Source organism: Neurospora tetraspora, assembly GCF_033439725.1.
Source record: "Neurospora tetraspora strain CBS 560.94 chromosome Unknown B0H65scaffold_2, whole genome shotgun sequence".
Lineage (NCBI taxonomy): Eukaryota > Fungi > Ascomycota > Sordariomycetes > Sordariales > Sordariaceae > Neurospora > Neurospora tetraspora.
The window spans coordinates 72,607-94,168 of NW_026944384.1; the positions used below are offsets into that span (position 1 = coordinate 72,607).

Sequence of the window (21,562 nt, forward strand, 5' to 3'; positions counted from 1 at the left end):
CGTGGTGTACGTTGCACAAACAGGACTCGGTGAATGCACATGACCAAATGAGAGGGCCCACACAATAGATCCAGTTGAAATAAGTTGAAGAGGTAGGATTTCAGCCTAATGCCGCGATAAAGATCCGATTTCAAGGAGATAGGTATAGTTTGTGGAAAGTTATATGCGAGTGTCCTAGAAATCTTGAGTGCGTGTACAAGTAGAGGAAAAGAGTGGGTCTGGTGCGAGGTGAAAAAGTGGGGCATCGTTGCCGCGTCCATGAGGGTGCCTTCGGTGGTTGTTCCTGCCGCTATTGAGCCAGGCGCGTTGGGCTCGATCATGTCAATGACGTGTTGTCTCTTTCTCGATATCGAGCAACACTTGGAGCCGAGCCGCTAGTGACAAAAAGTTGGCGACCTGTTCTTTGCGGTTAATGATGAACTTCCTACCACCAGACTTCTTGCGCGCCCGGTTCGAGAGGCTATCTAGTATCTACCCGGTCATTTTCGAAGCCATCGGCATGTTCTCTAACCCACTATCCTAGGTTTTCTCATCTATAAGGAAGACGGCAAAGCGGTCATTCCCTGACAGAGCCGTCGAGTCCAATACGTCCCACAAGCGGATGACATCTGGGGATGGGCCTGCTCCCGACGAACATAAAAGAAGCCAAGCGCGCTAGCTCGATCAATATAAATGCAGTCGACGACGATCAGGAGAGATATGCCAAGGGCGAACCTTTCAATAACCACAGGAATGAAACTGAACGCAAAAGCCATGAGGAGGACTTTATTCTCATTGACATCGAAGACGAGACCAAAGAAGGCAAGGGGAACCGTACTAGTTTTGCCCAACCCACCCACCAAACAAGAACCCGGCAAGCCTTAAGGCCGACAGGAAAGACCGGAAAATATCCCCCCAACCAGCTCCACTACGTTGTTGGCCTGGATGGCATGAGCTTTCCGGCCCATGGCTATCCCCACGGCGACAACGATCCCGTGTACAATCTGTCGTCACCCTTTTGAGAACCCTGCAATTCTTCTGCTCGATACTTAACCGTTGTGAACCTGATCCGCTCATCGCGACGGCCACGGCCACAACAATGTCACAATGCCACGACAAAACACCTTCACGTTGCCACGATGGACATGGTGTCCAACCCACTGGGCATATAAGGAGGATTTTTGGGAGCTCACGCTGAGAGTAACGCCATCTCAAGACTTCCGCGCGTAAAAGTTCAAAATCCTCTCATCAACAGTCACGAACCTCACTTTTCTCCTTGAAACTCTCTCTACGCCGGGCACAAACATTAGTTTGCCCATCCATACCACCTCGATTCCTTCACGCTCGCAAGCGATACCAGAGTTTGCACCAGTCAATCCACAGCTTTGGTACGCTCTTCCCAGAGGGTTACAAGCCCAGTTCCTCTCCGAAGCCCAATATTTGGCACTGCCCAATTCGAACTTGTGGACAAGCATTCGCCATGTCACCGGACCTGGGCGAACACTTTGTGGTAAGAACGCTGATGCATTATCTCCACTTTGAAGAGAGTCTTCACGGCATTTGCTCCGGGGGCACAAGCCTTAGGCTCTGGGGGCCCTAAACCTTAAGGGGGCCCCAATATTTTAATGCTTGGCACGTTATTTTGATGTAAAATAGTATTTATATGGTAAATTCCAGAGTGTTACGTGAATATGAAAAATCATAGCGATGCCTAGTGATATAGTTTTGTATGGGGATTTCTATGGTATACAATGTTTTGTACATGGGATAGTTCTATGGCATTTATTTACACTACGAAAGATTATGGTACTAAATTGAATTTCGTGATACTTGGTATGGTGTTTCAAATTTTAGTATTGTTGATTGGGTTTGCTTATACGATTACTTCGTGTAATTAGAACTTTGGGGGTTAGTAAGCCTATTTGAGCCTTGCCTCTCTTGTGTTTAACCGCTTGCTTAACGGGAGAGTTCGATTTTGGTGTAGTCACTTGAATAGAGTCTGATTCTGGATTTAATTTTCGCTCTGGAGATGAGAGTTTTAGTATAGCTATTTGAATGTAATTTAGTATTGGCTTTGGAGAGGATTACTATTACTTTGGCTACTCTGGAGACGAGCTGAAGTTGTATTTTAGCTTTGGCTTTGCTCTGGCTTTGGTTTTGGAGTGGGTTTTGTAGAGGGTAAGAATTCTAGTTGTAGTTCTAGCTTTAGAGAGGGTTCTGGAGAGATTGTGACTTTTGGAGAGAGTTTTAGAGGCGGGAGTTCTAGAGACGGGAGTTTTAGAAGCGGGAGTAGAGACTTTGACTTTGATTTTGATTTTGATTTTGATTTTGATTTTGGCTTTGGCTTTGGTGTAGCTATTTGAATGTAGTTTAGTATTAGTTTTGGATCGCTTCTTGATGTTGCTTCCGATTCGCTATTATAGTTTGAAGTATTAGAATTAATCGGTTCCTATACGCGTTTGCGTTTAGTAGAATTGGGAGTAAGTTCATTAATATTGTTGCTTTTTAAGTAAAATAGGTTGCGCCGAATATTAGATTGTAGGCGAAGTAGGTTATTGAAGTTACTTTATTTAATAGGCTTAACTTTTTTATCCCCTTTTTTATTCTTTAAGGTTAGTATAGCCTTCTTACTCCTTTTTTTTAATAATATTATAGTTTTTTTATTTCCTTTCTTTGAATTAGGTGTGGCTTTTAATTTTTTAGGGGTTTTGGGAGTTTTTAGGGTTTTTTACTTTATTTCTATTGGAAGTACGTACTCATTAGGGATAATTCTAATAGAATTCTTCGTTCGACTTTTTTTTTTAATAATATAGGGGGTTCGAACGCAAAGGTAGAAATCGTCGATATCTTGCTTAAAAAGATTAATTAACAATTTGTTAACGTGTGGCTAGTACTGTGCCTTGTAACTGCCTTGTACTACCTTGTAGTATAGAAGGCTAGTTGAACTATTCCTTCTACGGAATCAGTTGACTCAGTCCCCACAGAATGTACTAGAATACAAGAGGTTTTGCCACTGTATTCTAGAGTCTTATAACTTAGCTAGCATTTCTTCCAGACTGATTTGTCATCACAGGATTCAACAGAAGCTTCTAGATGCTTAGTGTCCATGTATATAGAGACCTCTCCTCTCCTTCAGTTCGTCACTCCTTAAGCAAGCAAGCACAAGTCAAGCAATACAATATAGTCTTTTCTCACAGTGCAGAGTCCACTGTAATCTTCTGTCTTGAGAGCAGAGTCCTCTCTAAGACCTCTTTTACAACATCCTTTTATTGTACTTGCAACTACGCTGCTTCCTTCAGCATTGCTGTCGTACTTCCTACCGCTTCCGCTCCGCTCTGCTACAAGTGCATAGTTCACTGTAGCAACCTTGTACTGGTGCTATCATTATAGGCCAGTCAGGGCACCGCAGGAAACACAATTATATATAAATATATAGATGATAGATAAGGGATATATAAGTAGCACTTTAAAGTGCTAACGAGGGTGTATATAAGTAAGTTTTAAAGGCTTCTTTGTAGCTAACCGCTTGAATATTTTATAGCGGTAAAGTAGTTTATATTGGAGAGGAATATTATAATTCTTATTATAAGGAGGGAGGGGAGGGGGATTTTTACGTTAATTAGTTGGCCGGCCCCTTTTTACTTGAAGGTATTTATAATTAATTATTTTTAGCAGAATTAATATAATTTATAAGGGGAGTTTATTTAAATAATTGTAGGTAATAAATTTATAACGTTAATAAATTTAGTAGGTTATTAATTTTTGTTTGAAGGTTTTATATTATTCGTTGGCTATTTCAAGAATGGTAGAAATTAGTTTAAAAATATTACTATTACCGTTAAGAAAGTAATTTTTAATGTTGAGGTTATTAGATTTAGTTAGGGAGGTAATTCTTATATTAAAATCTCTTTGTTATTTAATATAATAGTATACTTATTAATCCCTAATAGGTAGCTAGTTTGTTTTTAAATATATTGAAGAATTATCTTTTGAATTATAAATCGTTTCTTTAAATCTTCCTACGTAGTAAAGAATTCTAACTCTATCTTACTATATATTATGAATTTGAATTGCTTTATAACGCTATAAGGGTCGTTAGTAATTATTAAATCGGTTGAAGGGTTAGTACTATATATAGAAGTATCAAGATTATAGTTTTAGTTATCGAATAGAATAGGGGTTGCCTATTTATTAATACTTTTATCGTCGTTAGAGTTTTCGTTATCGTTATCGCTATTTTTAGTTTTCTTAAATTTGAATTTAGCATTATATAAAACATTTTTAATAATATAAAATAAATAGAACTATTATTAAGTATTAGGGAAGATCTTTATTGGGGATTGCTTTATTTCTTTATATTTATTAGTAATAACGACCATCGGTTTTAGGAGGTTATATTATAATTTTATTTATTTAGTAATATTAATTAGGAAGTCGAACGCCGCTTGCTTCTCGTTATCAATAATATTAAAGATATAATTAAAAATATAATTAATATTAGTAATGTTAGAAATTTAGTAGAATAGATAATTAAAGCGATTTATGTTATACGTATTATTAATAATTATAATTTTGTAAAAGCGTTGAACTATATATATATAATGTAGGAGAGTAAATATAATACTTAGTAGGCTTGTTTTATTATTTGGATTTATGTTTTTAATATATTCAATATTATTATCGTTAAAGGCCTTGATTAAAGTATTTATTAGAGTATAATTATTAAGATTACGTCGGCGAATATATATACGTACGTTATAAATATTTTTCCTAATATATGTTGATTTTGGATAATTATTTCGTACGACGGAAGCGATTTTTCGAATTCGTATAATATTGAATTTAAAAATATCGTCGATAGTTTTAAGTACTTCTAACTTTATTTTACAATGTCGGAGATAAGTAGAGGGGTTGTACAATTAAGGGTGGTTATATATTTAATATTAGGAATATAAATAAAAATACTAGAGATTATCTTCTTTTTTTACGATAGTTGTCTAATTACAATTATATTTGCGCGAGGTTATTTTTCAAATCGTTGCCTTAGATTTGCAAGGTTAATTATATTGGTTATAGAAGAAATAATACTGTATATACTCATTTATTGGAATTTTGGACTTAGTACTTTGGCTATTTTAATAATTAATTGTAAAATTGTAGTTTTTTACCTATTTATTAATTACTTTATAAAGATCCTAGATTGTAGTAGCGGAAAGTATAGCGTTAACTAGTAGATTAATAATTACGTCCCTGTGATTGATAATAATACTTTTTTCGTTTGAATTTAATTTCGACCGCTTATTATATATGACGAACGGCAGTCTGATCTGCCTAAATGAGATAGCTGAAGGAAGTAAACTATCAGGTGCAGTTCGGTGAAGCCAAAAGGTTCACAACAAGTATCGTTATACGTGTCTCTGATGACGATGGTCTATTGACTACTGTCGAACTATCTGACAATCTGAGTTCTCCAGTCGTCCCTTTATACTCTGGTGATTCTAGTTACATGTGTCTAGCTCATGAGCCTGTCTTGGCAGATGTGAGCTCTCCTTGCTCCGATCCTGGCTCTTATTCCTGGGAAGGTTACACCACCCAGCCTTCACGTGGCTGTTGTGTTCCCGGTGGCTTGGTTGGCTCGTGTCATCGCTTAAAGTTCGTAACATTATAATTTAAAACGGAATTTAAATTACTCTTTTACTAAAGTAATTGTATTAAACGAGGTAAATTAGGATTGGAATTGGATGATCGTACGCTAGAGTCGATACTAGAGTCGTTAGAATCGCTAGAGTCGCTAGGAGAGTTAACAAGAGTATTATTATTAGAGAAGCCTTCCTACTCTTCGTTAATATCGGTAAAAGGATTATTATCGCTATCGTTATCCTTAATATAGGTAAAGTCGATAGGCGTATTTAGTTCTTAAGGCGGCGCTATTTTTGCGCGTAGTATTTTGAGGCTTTAAGAAGGTTAGTATATAGTTTGGTAATATATACAATTAATATTTACGTACGTGCGATTGATTTTAGTCTGTTCTGGTGATAAAAGGTAGTTTGGTTGTAAAGAGAGAGTTGAAAGAAGGTTAAGTTGAAAGGTATGTTCAAAATTACTAAATTTAAAGATGGGGGTCGTATATATGGGGTCTACTAGTTGATTGGGTTTGGCATTGCTTTATATAAAAAGGGTGTTGTACGATTACTATCTGACTGTATTAAAGGGTTGAAAAAAATAACGTATACGTTAAACCCTAACCCGATTGGGGCCCCCTTAAGGTTTGGGGCCCCCCTAGATAAAGGCTTGTGCCCCCGGAGCAAATGCCGTCTTCACCTACCACTTCAGGCAAAGCCCCAACCTCCTCTCCAATGGCCGGCACGAGGACCAAGAAGCGATCCCCCCTTCTCACCCGCTGGCCGCTCCTCAGCCCTAGGAGCCAGTCCCCGTCACCCGCGGCGATGAAACCTTTAACTTCATCGACCTCAAGCCCGGCCGCCGCCATCAAGTCATCGACACCGTGGGCCGGACCGTCAACTGCACGGTCACCTAGGGTGGTCTGTTGGTAACGAATTAGACGTCGTTGAAGTTCCTTTTCGTATCCTTGGGTTCCGATAGACCGCGTTGCAGCAGTTCCTCTTGCCGGAGAAGCTGTGGAACAAGACACAGCGAGGGAAGACACCGTCTTTGTAGATGGCCAGGTTTTCCTGCTCCATGCTGTCCACGGCTGGGCCCACGGTCATGAACTTCTGGCGACAGTTGGCACCCGGAAGGCTGCACAGGTAGGAGTTCGGGATTTCGTCGCCAGTGAGATAGTAGATAAGCATCTCCTTGATCCTGAAGGATGGCTTTTCTACCGCAAGCTGGGTTTTCCACGCGATTGGCAGGTCACGCTGCGAGGCTGCCCTCTGTTCAAGGAGTTGCCTTTCGCTTCTTACACTTCGTCCAAGTTAGCAGCGTATTATCAGGATCAAAAGCGGGCAGTTGAGAAATTCCAAGTATTAAACATAATATCGTAGGAGTATGACTTTGAGGGGAAGGTTAAAGGCCCATTGGGGGATAGTGAATGCCTAAGGTACTTTAATAAAAAAACAGAGGCACCAAATGTAGGTACTTTTAACCGCGGAACCAGTATACTCTCCAACAAGGTACATAGGCGGCAAGCAGACGCAAATTACTGAGACCCGCTCATTCTACAGTACTGTTTCCCGGTCCGTAGAGGTACAGGGGTTCTGTGTGCTGGTGAGGGACCCAGTCTGTTGCTGGGTTGGTTCGTCGTGGATGCTTCGACGACTGGGAGTCTCGGGAAAGAGAGTTGATGGCATTGCTCTCTCGACCATGTTGAAGGGTGTGGAGGCGTGTGGCGGAGAGTACCCAGGAGAGTACGACTCAGCGGGTGCCGGGAAGTAAGACTGAGCAGATGGCGGAGAGAGTGCCGAAGGCAGCATCGGAGGGTACACCGGAGCGGTAGTGGAAGCCGGCGGCGACCAAACAGGTGGTATTGACTCGGCCTTCGACTCTCGGTAGTGCGCATTGACACACCGTCTTTTGGCAGATGCATTGCTAGAAGTTCCATGCTCGGGGAACAAGATACATCTGGGGAAGGCGGCAGCTTTGTAGATGGCTTTCTCTCCCTCATCAAAGGCCGTCATGGCGGGGCCGACTGGCCACTCTACGGCACAGTTGTATCCTTTCAGACGCAAGTTACCTGGAGCCACTCCTTCCAGGGCCAGCCGAGTTTTCCATATCTCTGGCAAGTTACGCTTGCGCGGAAGTGTCAGGAGGTCGCGCATGGACTTTACTTTTCATACGCTTTCGGCCATGTAAAGATCCAATCTCAGGCTCACGAGATACTGCCACACCCCACTGTCTTTGGCTCTCTCGCGCTCCGTTTTCTTCCTCAACTTGGGGTGGACCGGGTAAGAAAGTGGGGGACTCGCGCTTCTTGTCCTTTGGGCGCTTTCACGCCTCGGGTTGGCTTGCGCATGGTGAGGTGGCGACTCCTCTATTCCGGGCTCTCTTAATAATTGGCGACTCCAGAGTAGAGTGGCTGGCCTGTGATGCCGAATTCGACGGCTTGGACGGCAACCACGGCGGTAGCGGAGTATGACGAACCGTTACAAGCACAGGAGTATATCGCTGGGATAGGTAGAACAACGGTAGTAGTAGCCGAAAGGTACTGATTGATTGTAGAAGCTATTGCTTGCTGAAGAGCCGGTATTCAAGAGGCCTGGGGAGGCCGTCTTATATACTGGCCTTCATGGACCCGTCAATCCGGACCCGTGGACCCGAACCTCCGTATCGGGTCCTACCTGATTGGTCCCGTTGGTTCTATCTGATCTAGCTTACATAAGGGATCCTTGATTGGATCGTAACACGGAGGCATCTTGTTGCGGTCAGTTCGTGGTGAAAGTGTGATGTTCACGAGGTGGTAGGAGGAGGGGATTGCCGTTGTAGATACCTTATGTGAGGATTGAGTGAAAGTTGTGAGAGAGGGGGGAGAATACGCGTTGGATAGTTTGAGGGCAGAGAACAAGTTGATGAGAGAGGAGGAAAAACACGCGGTGGATAATTTGGCAGGGAGCAAACGAGGGGTGCCGTTACCTAGTAGTTATTGCATTTTCATCCTGAACCATGCTAATTCTAAGTATTAGATCCATTATCAAAGGAGTATGACTTTTAGGGCAAGGTTGAAGGCCTATTGGAGAGCAGGAAAGGCCTCTCGGAAGGCAGTGAATAACTAGAAGTAGATTTAATAAGAGGAAGAAGTATTCAATGTAGTTGTACTTTTATGAATGTAATGTTCTTAGTACGTTCAAAAGGTGGTGCCTGAAGTTAAAAATATGTGCTTATAAACAAAGGGGGCGGTGCGAGCTGCCCAAGGGGAAAAAAAAAAGTGCAAAGCTTCGGCCTCGAGGGACTCGCCGTTCACTGATGGAGATTCCTGGTTGCCGTTCCTGCCATCTAGGAGAAGAAACCCAACTTGTAGCACCTCAATATCTGCCTATCTGCCCCCCTCTATGCCCCTCACTTATGAAACGGAAACGGCCGGCACAGGAGTAGCAGATTGAAAGATGTTTTCCTCCAGATTGTGCATAGCCACGCTGCCTGAGGTGTTATTTGCTTCCGGCGCGTCATCGGTATCGGCCAGTCTTATACCTGCCCCTCGTTGCCTACCTTACCTTATTCAAGTCAGATTTCTTCCAGTAAACTACCCCTCCAGTCAGACAACAGCTTTGCTTTCCCCCTCTACTTCTTCGCGTAGAGCCCCTCCAGCAAGCTTGAGAACACATTGTCTGCGGCGTAGAAAGACAAAATCTCCCAGTCTTCACAAACTCTCATCATCGACACCAGCTTTGCCTTGCCCCTCCACAGCGTCTTGACTCTCTCATCGTCAAAACCTATTTGCAGACTTCTCAAGTCCCTGCTCATCATCTCAAGCCTCCCTCAGCTCGAGGGGACAAAATTTGCGCAGAAAATCGAAATCTTCATCAAGACCTCACTTTACTCCTCAACACTCAACTCTCATCAAACCACACACAAGACTCGCTTTGCGACTGGATACCATCAAAGTCCTTTCGCACTCAGAACAGACTCGCAAACTACCCAAGTCTTTGTTCATAATCTCAACCCTTTTTCGTTCGCATCACGAAACAACGCGCACGATGTCTACCTACCCGACGCCCAAGTCCCCCACTGCCCAGTCAGGCAAAGCCCCTGACCCCTCCCAATCTCCCGAGCTTTCGGACTCGGAGTTCTTGGAGGACGCGGCTTTGACTGCCTCACCAAAGACGTCCAGCGGTGCCAGGCCCGCGATCTTTTCGGCCTTGGGTTTGGACTTCGGTCCTCGCGTCTGCACCCCCCAGAACACCCCCATGGCCGGCTCGCAGCAGTCCATGACGAGCGAGACCGCCGTCGCCGGCACTCCTAGCGAGGGCGGATTCGAAACGAGCAGCACAAGGGCGAAGAGGCGCTTCCCTGCTGCCAAGATCACCGAGACGTACAATGCCAACAAGCGCATGAGGTTGAGCGACCACAACGGTGGTGAAGTCCCTGCTGCTGCTTCCGACAAGGAAGCCACGCCCAAGAGAGAGGACTCTCTCATTTCACACTTGTCGGCCGCGCCCGCTCCTCCCCAGCAGCCAGTCCCGGTCAGCAGAGGTGATGAAACTTTTGAGTTCATCGACCTCAAGTGCGGCGAGCGCCAGCAGGTCATCAACACCACAGGCCGCACAATCGATTGCACGGTCACCCAGGGCCTCGTCAGGGTCACTCTCGCTAACCCGATGTTGAGGGTCTTCACTTTGGGCGCGAAGGCCTTTTTTAAGCTCGAGGAAGGGGACGTCTGTACTATGGTGAATGCGGCGAACTGGGGACAGACCGCGGTTATTTTCCTGTTGGGCAAGCCTGTTGCTGGCCGTGTTTAATGTGGTTCCTTCAGGATTTTTGCCTTGCCATGAGGGGAGGAAGGAGGAGTTGAGGGAGGACGATACCAGTAAGCCAACTTGGCAACGATTTTTGTACACAAACCCATCGACGGGAGCAGCAAGGGCAGCTACAGATTATTCTCGATGAGGCCAGACTCAACGAGAATCCCGTGAACCGACTAACGCGACTGATGAGAGAGCACTTCTGGGAGGGTCTAACACGCCGCATTGATGCTTCCAGCATCGAGATCGCTGCGCGGGATCCCAAGGACTGGACCGACGATCCTCAACCCAGTATAGAAAAGGCACCAAGGGCAGTTAGCAAGACCACGTTGGAATAAGTTGCTCTGGGGATATAAGTCACATATGACCTTCATCCCAGTTTATAACTTTGCTATGTAATTAGTAATGTAATATGTACGCCTTACCTGAATCAAACTTTGCCAAGCGGTGTCTTTCCCCGGTGTTCTCAACTTACTAGAAGGCATATATCATTGCTTCGTCGTAGCTTCCCGGACGTAGCGAAAGCACTCAGCGCATTGATCAATCTGTACCGGACTGTCCATGAGGTGTTCGGTTCATTCCTAAGGCCAGTTGAAGGTCGGGTGCCTTTGACAAGTCCTGTATTCCTTCATCAGAATGACACAGCCAGAAACAGCGGGAAAGATTACCTACGAACGCTTTGTACTTGCAAAGTAAGCAGACTATGGTCCCTTCTTTGCTTGTACTGATGCCAAGAAACCCAATTGTTTTGTCGTTACAAGCGCGGTATGTACGGAAAGCGGCCTGCGGATGCATGCCTCCAGGGATTACCAAAGGATTGACATTTTGCAAGTAATGTACTGTGGTAAACAGCGCCATTAAGAAACGGACTTATGGATTTAGTCTTTCTAAATAGTTGGGCGTTTGAGGAAACAAGATTGGTGGTGTAATCGATGAGTGTCCTCCCAGCGTTAATCATGGTCTTATTCATGGTTACAGCTCTGGGGTGAAGATTTGAAACTTACCGTATTGCGTAACAGTTATGAAAGAATGGTACATGTACGCACTCGACACCGGAGTGAGTACCAGGGTGAGAAAACATGGTGTCTCTCTTGTAAAACCAAAAGGCAATAGAAAAACGACACTGGTTGGTGTTCTGTGGCCCAAGTTACCTGTAAGTGATGACGGTAGGTTCTTCCGGACTTACTTGATAATAGCCGAGACAAAGCATGGCAGTCAAAGGGATGGAGGACAGAGTAACGACAGGAGTAGAGCTGATTTGCGTCGTGAACTGTCAGATTACCTATCCTGTGGGTTAGCATCATTAGCAGAAATATTCAATACTAGGTGAGATACTGAGTCGCTCAGGTTTCGATGCACATGAGTTGAGAGCCTTCAATCAACAAGCGGGCATTGTCGATGGCGAATAAGGCGGGTAAAGAAGCTAGCATTAGTCTCCTTCATCTGTGGTAAGATACGATGTATTAGTACGGGAAGCGATTGAGTTGAGAGTTGAAATGAAACTGGTTGAGAAGGGGAGATAAGGGGGGCATAACTGGATGGGCCCAGAAGGTCGTTCGGAGACCTCGGGAGTAGGGGCAGTTATTGACCAAGTGGCGTACGGGAGGAAAGACATGACAGCGATAGAGTGATGGAGAAAGCTGAAAGCGTTACATTCGTTGGTCAAGTTGATAAAAAAATGATGACCAAGGGAAAAAGCAACTCTCGAACCTTTTAGTACTGAAAGAGATTGCGAGAAGAAGGAAGCTGCCCGCGTCATCGGAATGTCTGCCCCAGGACGTAAGAATTCGCCGTCGATGGATGAAAAAAACAACCAAAGGGTCGCTCGGACACGTGAGTTAATTTTTGGCAAGCATCATTGGCGAACTTAGCGAGTGGGAAGGTTCGGGATGATGATCTGGGAATGCGTCCACATTGGTGTTTGGAAATGGAAGGCACGACGGATGAACTGTGAATGGAGGTGAGTTCAGCAAGTGGAAGGACTACCTGATGCGGCATACAGACGCAGAAGCATGCATGAAAAATTAGTGCAGCTGCAACACGCTACCAACCCAAGTTCTCTGCGGGGGTAAACTTCAGGCTGGATTTGCCAGACGACTTTTGCTTCCTTTTACAAGGAGACACCCAATCCATCTTTTCCATCCTTAACTAGGTTGAATCTCTTCCATCCCATCACCTCCAGACTGTCTCCAGATATCATCTTCGACGGCAGCAACATCCCCAGTAACGGGACATCATTTGGTCAACAGCGCCGGTACCTTTCACCCACCCACATCTTCTACCCATCCCTCTTTACTCTGCGTCTCGGCCCGCTTGTCACCCTCCAGCGTTGCGTAATGTATCGGTGGTTCCGAGGAGGATCCCTGATCGCCAGTTTGTCTTCGCATGAACAGACTGACTTTGTGGTGAACAGACATCTAGTAGGTATGCTCGTTCCGCCGGATATCTCAAGAACCTCCAAGGACAAGTCACTCCCATCGGCATCCTTCAAGTAAATGTGCTGAGGCCTAATGATATATCCAGTTCCCACACTTGCCTTTTACTAAACTCAATAAGGTAGTTTGTGAGGGAGAAAATCGAAAGATTCGAACTATTGTCGAAACAATAAGACCTAAAGACTACGTTTAAAGGTCTATTGGGGGACAGTCAAGGAATTGGATAGGAAAAGAGAGGTATAAATGCACTTTCGTTAACGTATAATCTTCAACACAGTGAAAAGGCAGTATGTGAAGTTCGAAGAATGTGCCCTTATATGTACCTAGGTACCTTAAATGGTTCGAGTTCAGCTAATTGACCAAACAGAGGCAAGTACTTTGATGCAAGGCAGACGGCGGAGAAGGTCCCGTCAACGCTCCTTCCTTCCTTCCTTCCTTCTAGCCACACTCGTACCTGCCGCCCTGCCCCCCTTGGTTGGGAGGCTCAGCTTGAACTTGTCCCGGGCAGGAACGGGCCGGCAACGGAGAAGGAGGGGTGCCTAATTTGTGGACCGAAAGTTTGACAATGAGAGTAACGGCCCCTCCTCGTTTCCTCCCTGCCAAATTATCCACCGCATCTTTCTCCCCCTCTCCCATCAACTTCCACTCAACCCACAAATTTCTATCACGGCATTTCTCTCTATCTGCCATTTTACAAGCAACACACTCCACCGCAAGTTGACTACCACATATACCGGTTGCCACGGGGGTCTTCCAAGCCATCCAAGCCCGTGTCGGAAGCCAGTACCTCGACGCCCAATATGCCGGCCATCAAGAAGGAGCATACGCCGGTCACCAAGAAGGAGGATATGCCGGTCATCAAGAAAGAGCCTGACACAGAGGAGTCGCTACCTCTACATGTCATCGCGCAAGCCAACCCAGAGACTAAAAGCGCCAAAAGAAAAGCAAGAAGCGAGAGTCCCCCTAACCCTCCCCACATCCATCCTCAATTAAGGAGGGAAAGAGAGGGCGAGATGAGACTCGTGCCCTTGAAAAAGCCCAAAGACACTGAGGTGTGGCAGTACCTGATGAGTGTGAAGCCAGATATCTACATGCCCCGTTGCGTCACAAAAGACAGGGCCATGCGCGACCTCCTGCAATTTTTTACGCGCAAGCGTGACTTGCCAGAGGTATGGAAGACTCGGCTGGCTTTAGAAGGAGCGGGTCCCGGAAATTTGCGGTTGATCTTCGCCTACCTCGTTGGCAACTATCCTGGCTCTGCGGTGTGCGCCAACTGTGCCGAAAAATGGCTTACCGTCGACCCCGCCATGGCGGCGAGCTTGGTGGAGGGAAACGAAACAATCCACAAAGCTGCTGCTTTCCCCAGGTGCATCCTATTCCCCGAGATTGGAGCTTCCGGAAGTTCATCAGCAAAAAGAGAGTGTGTCAATGCGGTCTACCGAGAGTCCAAGGATCTGTCGATGCCGGAGATTTGGTCGTCGTCCGCCCCTGCTCCCGCTCGTGATCCCGCTTCCCTTCAGGCATCCTCTCTGGCAGAGAAGAAGAGGAGGAGAAGGGGACGGGCCGGTCGAGGGTAAAGAGGTTGCCCTTGGGGCAGATGTAGGGGATGAAGGCTTTGTGTTCGCGCGACCACCTAGCTACCAGAGAGAGAGCACTTCCAGCCACACCATGAACGGAAGTGGCGACGACGAAAGTGACGGAAGTAGCAGCAACGGGAGCAACGGGAGTGATACCGAGTGACGGAGATGATACCGACGAGGCGGAGATGATACCGGCAAGGCGAAGGAGGAGGTTGGGCACAAGAAACTTAATGAGACCAAGCTTCCAAGCAGTGTCATTTCGAAAGCGATGGGCATGAGCGACTACATGTACGAGAGCAGTGGAAGGGATATTGACCTGAAGAAGGAATACAAGGCCTAGCATATTACATTGCTGCCTGTCTAGGTCTTGCCGTCATGGTGAATTTGGTTGGGTTTCATGAGGCCCTGGCGCATGCCTGTTTTTGAAGCTGAGAAATATAATGGTAATCCATGACTTTCACCTTTTTTTGCTCAGTACACCATGAGGATTCTTCTCCATACTACAAATATAAGGCTTCACTTGCCATGGCGATTCCTATCCAGTACTATGTTACTTAGTGAACATCCCGGTGTCACTTTCACGCCCTCATCACCTGGAGGATAAAAATACAAGACCGGACAGGAAGATACTTTGCCTTTCGTTACCATCATGCCAGTTTAAGCATCAATATTCTTTTGCCTCCATGCGTGGTCTTTTTCAACACACGCCGTCCTTTCATATATGCGATTCAATACGCCATTATACGGTCCACGGGATTACCGGGCAGCTGCAAGTAGGTAGTTATCATAAATTGCCACTAGAACGGAGATTCCTCCCTCGAGTAGTCTCTAAGCAGACCTATGGGTACCTTCTCGCTCTCGTTGCCGTCACCTCCGTTGCTCTCGTTGTCGTCACCTCCAGCTCCGTCACCTCCGTCGCTCTCATCGAAATCACTTCCGCTCCGTCGCTATCGTTGTCGCTACTTCCGTCACTCTTGTCGTCACTGTTTACTTCGCTGCTGCTCGGAGGCGTTTTGTTGCCAGTTTGAGGCTTTGAATCGTCGCGCTTATCAACCGGCACAGCGGGAGTGCCAAGTGCGCCTGATACGGGTTGGAGAGGTACAGAGTGAGACGGTTGACGCAGGCTCTGGCTCTGCAGCATCCGTCCTTGACCCGCAACGTAGGGCTAGTGCTTTGCATCCTTGGCGGACTCGGCATCTTGGGGAAGAAGAGAGCTTGTACCGTCAAGGTGATCGTGTAGGATTTCTCCGGAATGGAATCTCTAGGTATAGAGGAAGGTCCTTTGTCAGCAGCCTTTTCATAATGGGAACGACGGCTGGAGTCACAGAAACTGCGAGTACAGTCGGTAGCAGCGCTCTATTCAAAGTGGAGATAATGCATTAGCGTTCTTACTCACTACAAAATGCTCGCCCAGGTCCGGCGACACGGCGAATGCTTGTCCACAAGTTCGAAATGGGCAGTGGCAAATTTTGGGCTTTGGAGAAAAACTGGACTTGTAACCCTCTGGGAAGAGCGTGCCAAAGCCGTGGTTTGACCGGGGCTCTCCATCTTTAAGCGCGAGGTCAGCAAAGCCCAAACAACGCTCATAAGGAAGGGGTTTCTGGGAGGTAGACTCACCAGATACGTCTTTCCACTCGTCGTATCTTCTTTTCCCGTCTCCGATGGAACCAGGTGCCACCGGCTTCGAAGCGTGTCCCGCCATTGTTCAGAGTCCTGTCCCGATAGCGGGTAACGAAACGCTGGGGTCGATGACGGGAGAAGAAAGCAGAGGCAAGAAGAGGAAGGGAATGAGGTTGGAAGTAGACGTGAGCGAATGTGTTGACAGAGTTAGGTAGAAGGGTTGTTGAGCAAAGATTGTCGCGTTGCTGGCCAGCTGTTGCAGTCGCAAGATGAGATCGGAAGTCAGGTCGGGGGTGATAAAATGACGGGGTAAAGACAAGGTGATTGAAGTAGAAATGAAGGAGTCGCGGTGAAAACAGAAATGTATGCTGCAAATATCTAAGTATCCGTTCTCATCCCGATAAATAATTTCAGCCCGGGGCACCTATCAGGTAGATATACTTTCAGTTTGTTACCTATATAGCGGAGCCGCAGCAGCAAGTACCTATACCTTATAGCAACAAGACAGACGGCAGAAATTGTCCCATCAGCACTCCTTCCATCCTTCTGGCCAAATTCGTACCTGCTATCCTCCTTTGGGGAAGCTCAGATTGTACTTGTCCCGGCCAGGAACGGGCCGGCAACGGAGAGGGGAGGCCCCTAATTGGTGGACTGAAAGGTGGAAAATGTGAGTAGGTAGGTAACGGCCCCCCTCGTTTGCTCCCTGCCTAATCGCGTACTTCTCCCCCTCTCTTATTAATTTCCACCCAGCCCTCAAACTATCTATCGCGTATTCCCCCCCCCCCTTCTCTCACAATTTTCATTCAATCCTTATATTTCTACAACGGCAATCCCCTCCTCCTACTACCTCGCAAACCTCACACTTCTACTACGAACAGACCGCAGCAAAATGCCGCCGCTACCGCCGTGGTTGCCGTCCAAGCCGTCGCGGTCGGAGGCGATGAAATGGCGGGGTAAAGTCAAGGGGAGTGAAGGAGGAATAAAGGACGGGAGTCGTAGTGGAAAAAAAAGTGGAAATGGTTTGCCGAAGGCACCGGCCAAATACGGAGGAGATTCAGAGAAGGAAGGAGCGGCAAAGCATCTAATGATGAATGGAAGGCCGGACACCAACTTAGCTGCTCAACCCCCTTTGACCGAACGGTAAAAGTACTGTTTTTTTTTGGGAACCGTACATTCACAGTTTATTTCGTATAAACGGTTGAAAATCCTCACAGTATTGCATCGCGACGGTTAGATGTTTTAACCATAGAAATTTATACCGGAAAGACATTTGCTCAGCCGTTTTGAAATAGGAACCGTTCAATGCCAGTTAAATAACGGGTGATTTCTTAGGAACCGTGAGAAACCAGTTGGTAATAGGGGAATAGTAAAAAACTATTAGAGTATTAGAAAAAAGGAAAGAAGGAAAGAAGGCAAGAACGACGATAACCACCTTCCACTACTATAAGGTCTGCATCAGAGCGAAAACTTTGTAATTCTTCTTTTTTCCTCCTCGCAACCAAAAACCACCAAGTCATCCATTAGAATTAGGGAGCTAGGGAGTCAAGGACGGGAATTGGACAATCCATTCACCAAATCATTGTCTTCCAAGTGGAAGTTGTAGCCAAGTGGCATTGCAAAATCAATGCTTTGGTAAGGGATGTTCAAGCTTTCTCTCTCTCTCTCTCTCTTTCTCTCCCTCTTTCTCTCTCTCTTTCTCTCCCTCTTTCTCTCTCTTTCTCTCCCTCTTTCTCTCCCTCTTCTCTCTCTCTCTCTCTCTCCCCAAGTAATATAGCTAGTCAATTGAAACGATTTCTTCCAAAGGGAACCAATGCCAATGCATCATTGTGACCGTGAATTCTAGGTTGGCCGGGCTTCTAGGTTGGCCGGGTTTCCGCTGCCAGGCCCACCTGGGACCAAGCACCGTTTACACTTTTTCACCATTCCCAAAAAATCACCGTGAATAATCCTACACCGTGCGATATCACTGTAAACTAACCGAAACTTTCTAGAAGAACCCTTCCCTAGTATAAACCGTATGTAAACTAATTACCGTAGTTCTTTAGTTATTCCTATTATACGGTATAACCCTGCAAACTGTGCCAGCACCGTGAGATCACGGTTAGGCCAGAGGGGGGCCCACAGGTAAGAAATACCAAGTACTCATCTGGGATTTCACTGCAGAAATGAGCGTAATGCTGCAAACATCTAAGGATCCGTTCTCATCACGACAAAACATTTGATCCCGGGGGACCTATCAGGTAGATATACTTTCAGTTAGTTGCCTATGTCCTATATAGAGGAGCTGCAGCACCGTTGATGAAGTGCAAGATGCGTTATTGGATGAAAGAGGAGAGAGCAAGACGTGTTCCAAGTACCAAGTACCTGCTCTCCTTCACGAGCAACAGTGTGATCGCCCTGCAATCTTCGAACAGCGCCTTCTTAAGGTTGAGATAGCTTTTGGGTCTCCGGATCTTCCACTTTTTGCAGGACAAATGTTCAGCTAGAAACCGAAAGTTTCCATGTATGATACGGTACACGACGTCAGGCAAGGTCCCGTCAACGCCCCTTCCTTTCTTCCGGCCAAATTCGTGCCTGCCGTCATCCCCTTGGGAGGCTCAGAACTTGTCCGGCAACGGGCCGGCAACGGAGAAAGGGGGTTCTAATTGGCGGGCCGAAAGGCTGAAAGTGAATGTGAATGTGAGGCTCCCCCTCCTCTCTTGCCCGCCAACAATTTCCCCGGCGCAATTCTTCCCTTCTACAAGTAGAGGTACCATCGACTTTCACGCGGCCCTTGGATTTTCGCCACGGAAATCCCTTCCATCTACCATCTCGCGAGCAACACACTTCGAACGCAGATTTACCCAGACCACGACAAGATACCGACTGGCCCGAGTCTAAGCCGCCCAAGCCCGCATCTAAAGCCAGGCGCCCAAGATGCCGACCATCAAGAAGGAGCCTGGCACAGAGGAGTCGCCATTCACGTCCACGGCGCGCACCACGAAACCCAAGAGTTCCAAGAGAAAGAAGAAGAGCAACAACCCAGAGACTCGCCGTGCCAAAAAGAGAACAAAGAGGCTCGGTGCTTACCAAGAAAGCCGAGTTCAAGAGTCTGAAACATGGAAATACATCACGGGCCTGCTCCCCACTCCTATTGACCAAGTACCCGGCTTCCCACGCAGAATTCGCGAGATGCTCGAACTTCCCCTCAAGCGCGACTTGCCCATCGCGTGGAAAGCTCGACTTGCCTCGGGAATTCCAATGTACCAGATCTTGCGCATCCTTATCGAGTATCTCACCGGCGACGCGGGTGTAGACGCTCTCTGCTGCAGCCTCCCGGGTTCAAACTGTCGCGAGAAGTGGCAATAGGTCTGCCCAGCCATGGCGAGCCTGGAAGAGGGAAAGGAAATTATCTACAAAGCGGCCGCATTTCCGATGTGCGTCAGACCTGCGGCCGTGGCATCAAGCCATGATGATGAACGCAGAACGTGCTGCAATGCTTTCTATCGAAATTCACGCCACCCGTCAATGCCCGCAATCTGGTCGCCGCTCGCTCCGGCTCCGGCTCCGGCTTCCTCTCCTGTATCTTCCTCGTCGTCTCCATCTTCCATTAAGAAAGAGCCCGGAACAGAGGAGTCTCCGATTGCGCAGCACACCACGAAGACGAAGAGTTCCAAAAGAAAGAAGAGTAGCGACAGTCCATCTGTATCTGGCCCACGCAAGAAGCAAAAGCAACAAAACAAGAAGCCCGATGACGAGATATTCGAAGAATGGCAGATGAGGGTCCAAGCAACCGAAACATGGCAATACATCAGTCGTTTCACTCCATCTGAGCTTAGAGGTACCGTGCCCAAAGTATCGAAGGGGCTTGTAAAGCTCCTCGAACGCCCTCGCAAGCGTGACCTCCCGATAGCCTGGAAACGTAGACTTGCGGTAGAAAAGCCGAGCTACAAAATTATGAGACTTCTCCTTAATTTCCTCACTGGCGACGACGAGTCAAACAGCTTCCTTTGTAGCTTTCCGGGCGCCAACTGTCGCGAAAAGTGGATGACGGTCGGCCCAGCCATCGACATCCAGCAACAAGGGAAACTAACCATCTATAAAGAGGGTGCTTTCCCTCGCTGTGTCTTATTCGAAAGCCGTTCCGGCAAGAAAAAGTGCTGCAATGCAGTCTACCGAGGCTTCGATAGCCCGCCCATGCCGGATATTTGGTCGCCGCCCGCTTCGGCTCCCGCTCCGGTGTCGTCTCCAGTGCTGTTTCCAGTGCCGTCTCCGGCGTCCTCCTCGTCGTCTTCTTCGGCATCCGCTTCGGAATCGTCTTTGGAATCGTCTTCGGAATCCTCTTCGGAATCCTCTTCGGAATCCTCTTCGACGTCCTCTCCGGCACCCTCCACCACAGTTGAGAGGGCACTCCCAGCAAACCTCTATCCAGAGACTCCCAGGCAACAGATCATCCAAGAAGCACCAGCCCAGCAGGAGACTGGGTTCACCACCCGCCTTTCGGAGCAGCGCAACGAGGCCATGGACCTCTTCACACCGGGCAACGGTAAGCCAGACATCCCCCCTCCCCAAACTTTAGTACCTCTCTCTCAACGCAAGATCACTGACAACCTCTCAAGCTCCGACCAGTTACGCCCATTCAGCCAGTTGGCTTCAGCAGCGCGAAGGACAAGTCCTTCCCATCGGCACCGACGGCTCTACTCTCCAACTCCTCGACCTGCAGAACACCGGCACCACGACTCCGCTCGCCAGCGACTTCCAAAACCTCTCTTGCATCGTCTTCGAAGGCACCGTCGAGGTGATCCTGCAGGATGTTCCCGTTTTCACCATCTCGCGTGGTGGCCATTGGGCTGTGGGTGTCGGAAAGGAGTGCAGAGTTCGGAACCCGCGTACGGGAAGCAAGGCTGTGCTATATATCGTTGGGTTGCCTGCTAGGCCTACCGGGGAGGATTGATCAGGCTGCAGTTCCTTGATGAAGAAAAAGGCCTGGGAAACAATATTCGATGCATCTGATGGGTGCAAGTATGCATTGAGGAATATTGGGAATGCCCAATTGGAAGTCGAAAATTCATCAACGGGTACGTTTGGGGTCTTGGGTGTTTTGGCGTTGCGATACCCCTTCTTTGGGCCTTGGGCCGGTTGGGTGCGGAGCGAGGAATCAGGCGTGGATTGGACTTTGCTGTTTGTGTTAAGTCCATTGTTGCTTTTCTTTCTGGCTGTATGTAGAGTCCATGTACTGAATATGTAATAACACAAAATGGCACCCACAACTCTTTCGTAGGAGTGCCTATGAGGTCATGTCAGCTACACCCAAGTTCCATGCTTCTGATCATCTCACCTAATGCTCGTTGCGCCAGCCCGATATAGGCTACACCAGTTGTTTCTGCCAGGAGACAAACGCACGAAAAAAGAAAGGCGGGTATTGGGCATCATTAACCGCGAAGAGTACAAGAGTAGCACGTATGATCGTCTCGTCAAGCAACTTTTGCGCTAGCCGGGTGTCTACTACACCAAGCTGCTTCTGCCAGGAGACAAGCGCACGAGGAAAAGAACA

The 21,562-nt window shown here is 47.1% G+C and overlaps 5 protein-coding genes across 5 annotated transcripts; 3 read left to right on the forward strand and 2 right to left on the reverse strand.

Moving 5' to 3' along the window:
- Positions 1 to 5,888: 5,888 nt before the first annotated feature.
- B0H65DRAFT_585829 (uncharacterized protein) lies at positions 5,889 to 7,683 on the reverse strand (the record flags this gene model as incomplete). The annotated part of the gene is made up of 4 exons (XM_062830937.1): positions 7,302 to 7,683; positions 6,585 to 6,872; positions 6,305 to 6,523; positions 5,889 to 5,906 (listed from the first exon to the last, which is right to left on the reverse strand). The coding sequence occupies exons 1-4, from the start codon at positions 7,614 to 7,616 to the stop codon at positions 5,889 to 5,891; spliced, it is 840 nt and encodes a 279-aa protein (XP_062683680.1). The 5' UTR covers positions 7,617 to 7,683.
- A 1,946-nt stretch (positions 7,684 to 9,629) lies between these two features.
- B0H65DRAFT_545510 (uncharacterized protein) lies at positions 9,630 to 10,391 on the forward strand (the record flags this gene model as incomplete). The annotated part of the gene is made up of 1 exon (XM_062829386.1): positions 9,630 to 10,391. One exon carries the CDS (start codon positions 9,630 to 9,632, stop codon positions 10,389 to 10,391), a length of 762 nt encoding a protein of 253 aa, XP_062683681.1.
- A 3,289-nt stretch (positions 10,392 to 13,680) lies between these two features.
- On the forward strand, positions 13,681 to 14,238 carry B0H65DRAFT_386497 (uncharacterized protein; the record flags this gene model as incomplete). Its single annotated transcript, XM_062823714.1, has 1 exon — positions 13,681 to 14,238. A coding segment is annotated over one exon (558 nt), but the record flags the coding sequence as incomplete, so codon positions are not given.
- Positions 14,239 to 15,581: 1,343 nt separating this feature from the next.
- On the reverse strand, positions 15,582 to 16,566 carry B0H65DRAFT_454601 (uncharacterized protein). The gene is made up of 3 exons (XM_062826203.1): positions 16,027 to 16,566; positions 15,802 to 15,957; positions 15,582 to 15,670 (listed from the first exon to the last, which is right to left on the reverse strand). The coding sequence occupies exons 1-3, from the start codon at positions 16,109 to 16,111 to the stop codon at positions 15,633 to 15,635; spliced, it is 279 nt and encodes a 92-aa protein (XP_062683683.1). The 5' UTR covers positions 16,112 to 16,566; the 3' UTR covers positions 15,582 to 15,632.
- Positions 16,567 to 18,717: 2,151 nt separating this feature from the next.
- B0H65DRAFT_566912 (uncharacterized protein) lies at positions 18,718 to 20,962 on the forward strand (the record flags this gene model as incomplete). The annotated part of the gene is given in 8 exon segments (XM_062830340.1): positions 18,718 to 19,348; positions 19,388 to 19,445; positions 19,455 to 19,849; positions 19,865 to 19,878; positions 19,906 to 19,941; positions 19,951 to 20,003; positions 20,013 to 20,554; positions 20,628 to 20,962. Coding segments are annotated over 8 exon segments (1,836 nt in total). The 5' UTR covers positions 18,718 to 18,945.
- Between the last annotated feature and the right edge of the window lie 600 nt (positions 20,963 to 21,562).

Bases quoted from the DNA above. Each gene is read 5' to 3' on its own strand.
- B0H65DRAFT_454601 (XM_062826203.1), bottom strand. From the start codon at position 16,111: ATGGCGGGACACGCTTCGAAGCCGGTGGCACCTGGTTCCATCGGAGAC. The intron at 15,958-16,026 runs GTGAGTCTACCT...TCGCGCTTAAAG, and splicing joins CGAGTGGAAAGACGTATCTG to ATGGAGAGCCCCGGTCAAAC. The intron at 15,671-15,801 runs GTAAGAACGCTA...CTCTATACCTAG, and splicing joins GGGCGAGCATTTTGTAGTGA to AGATTCCATTCCGGAGAAAT.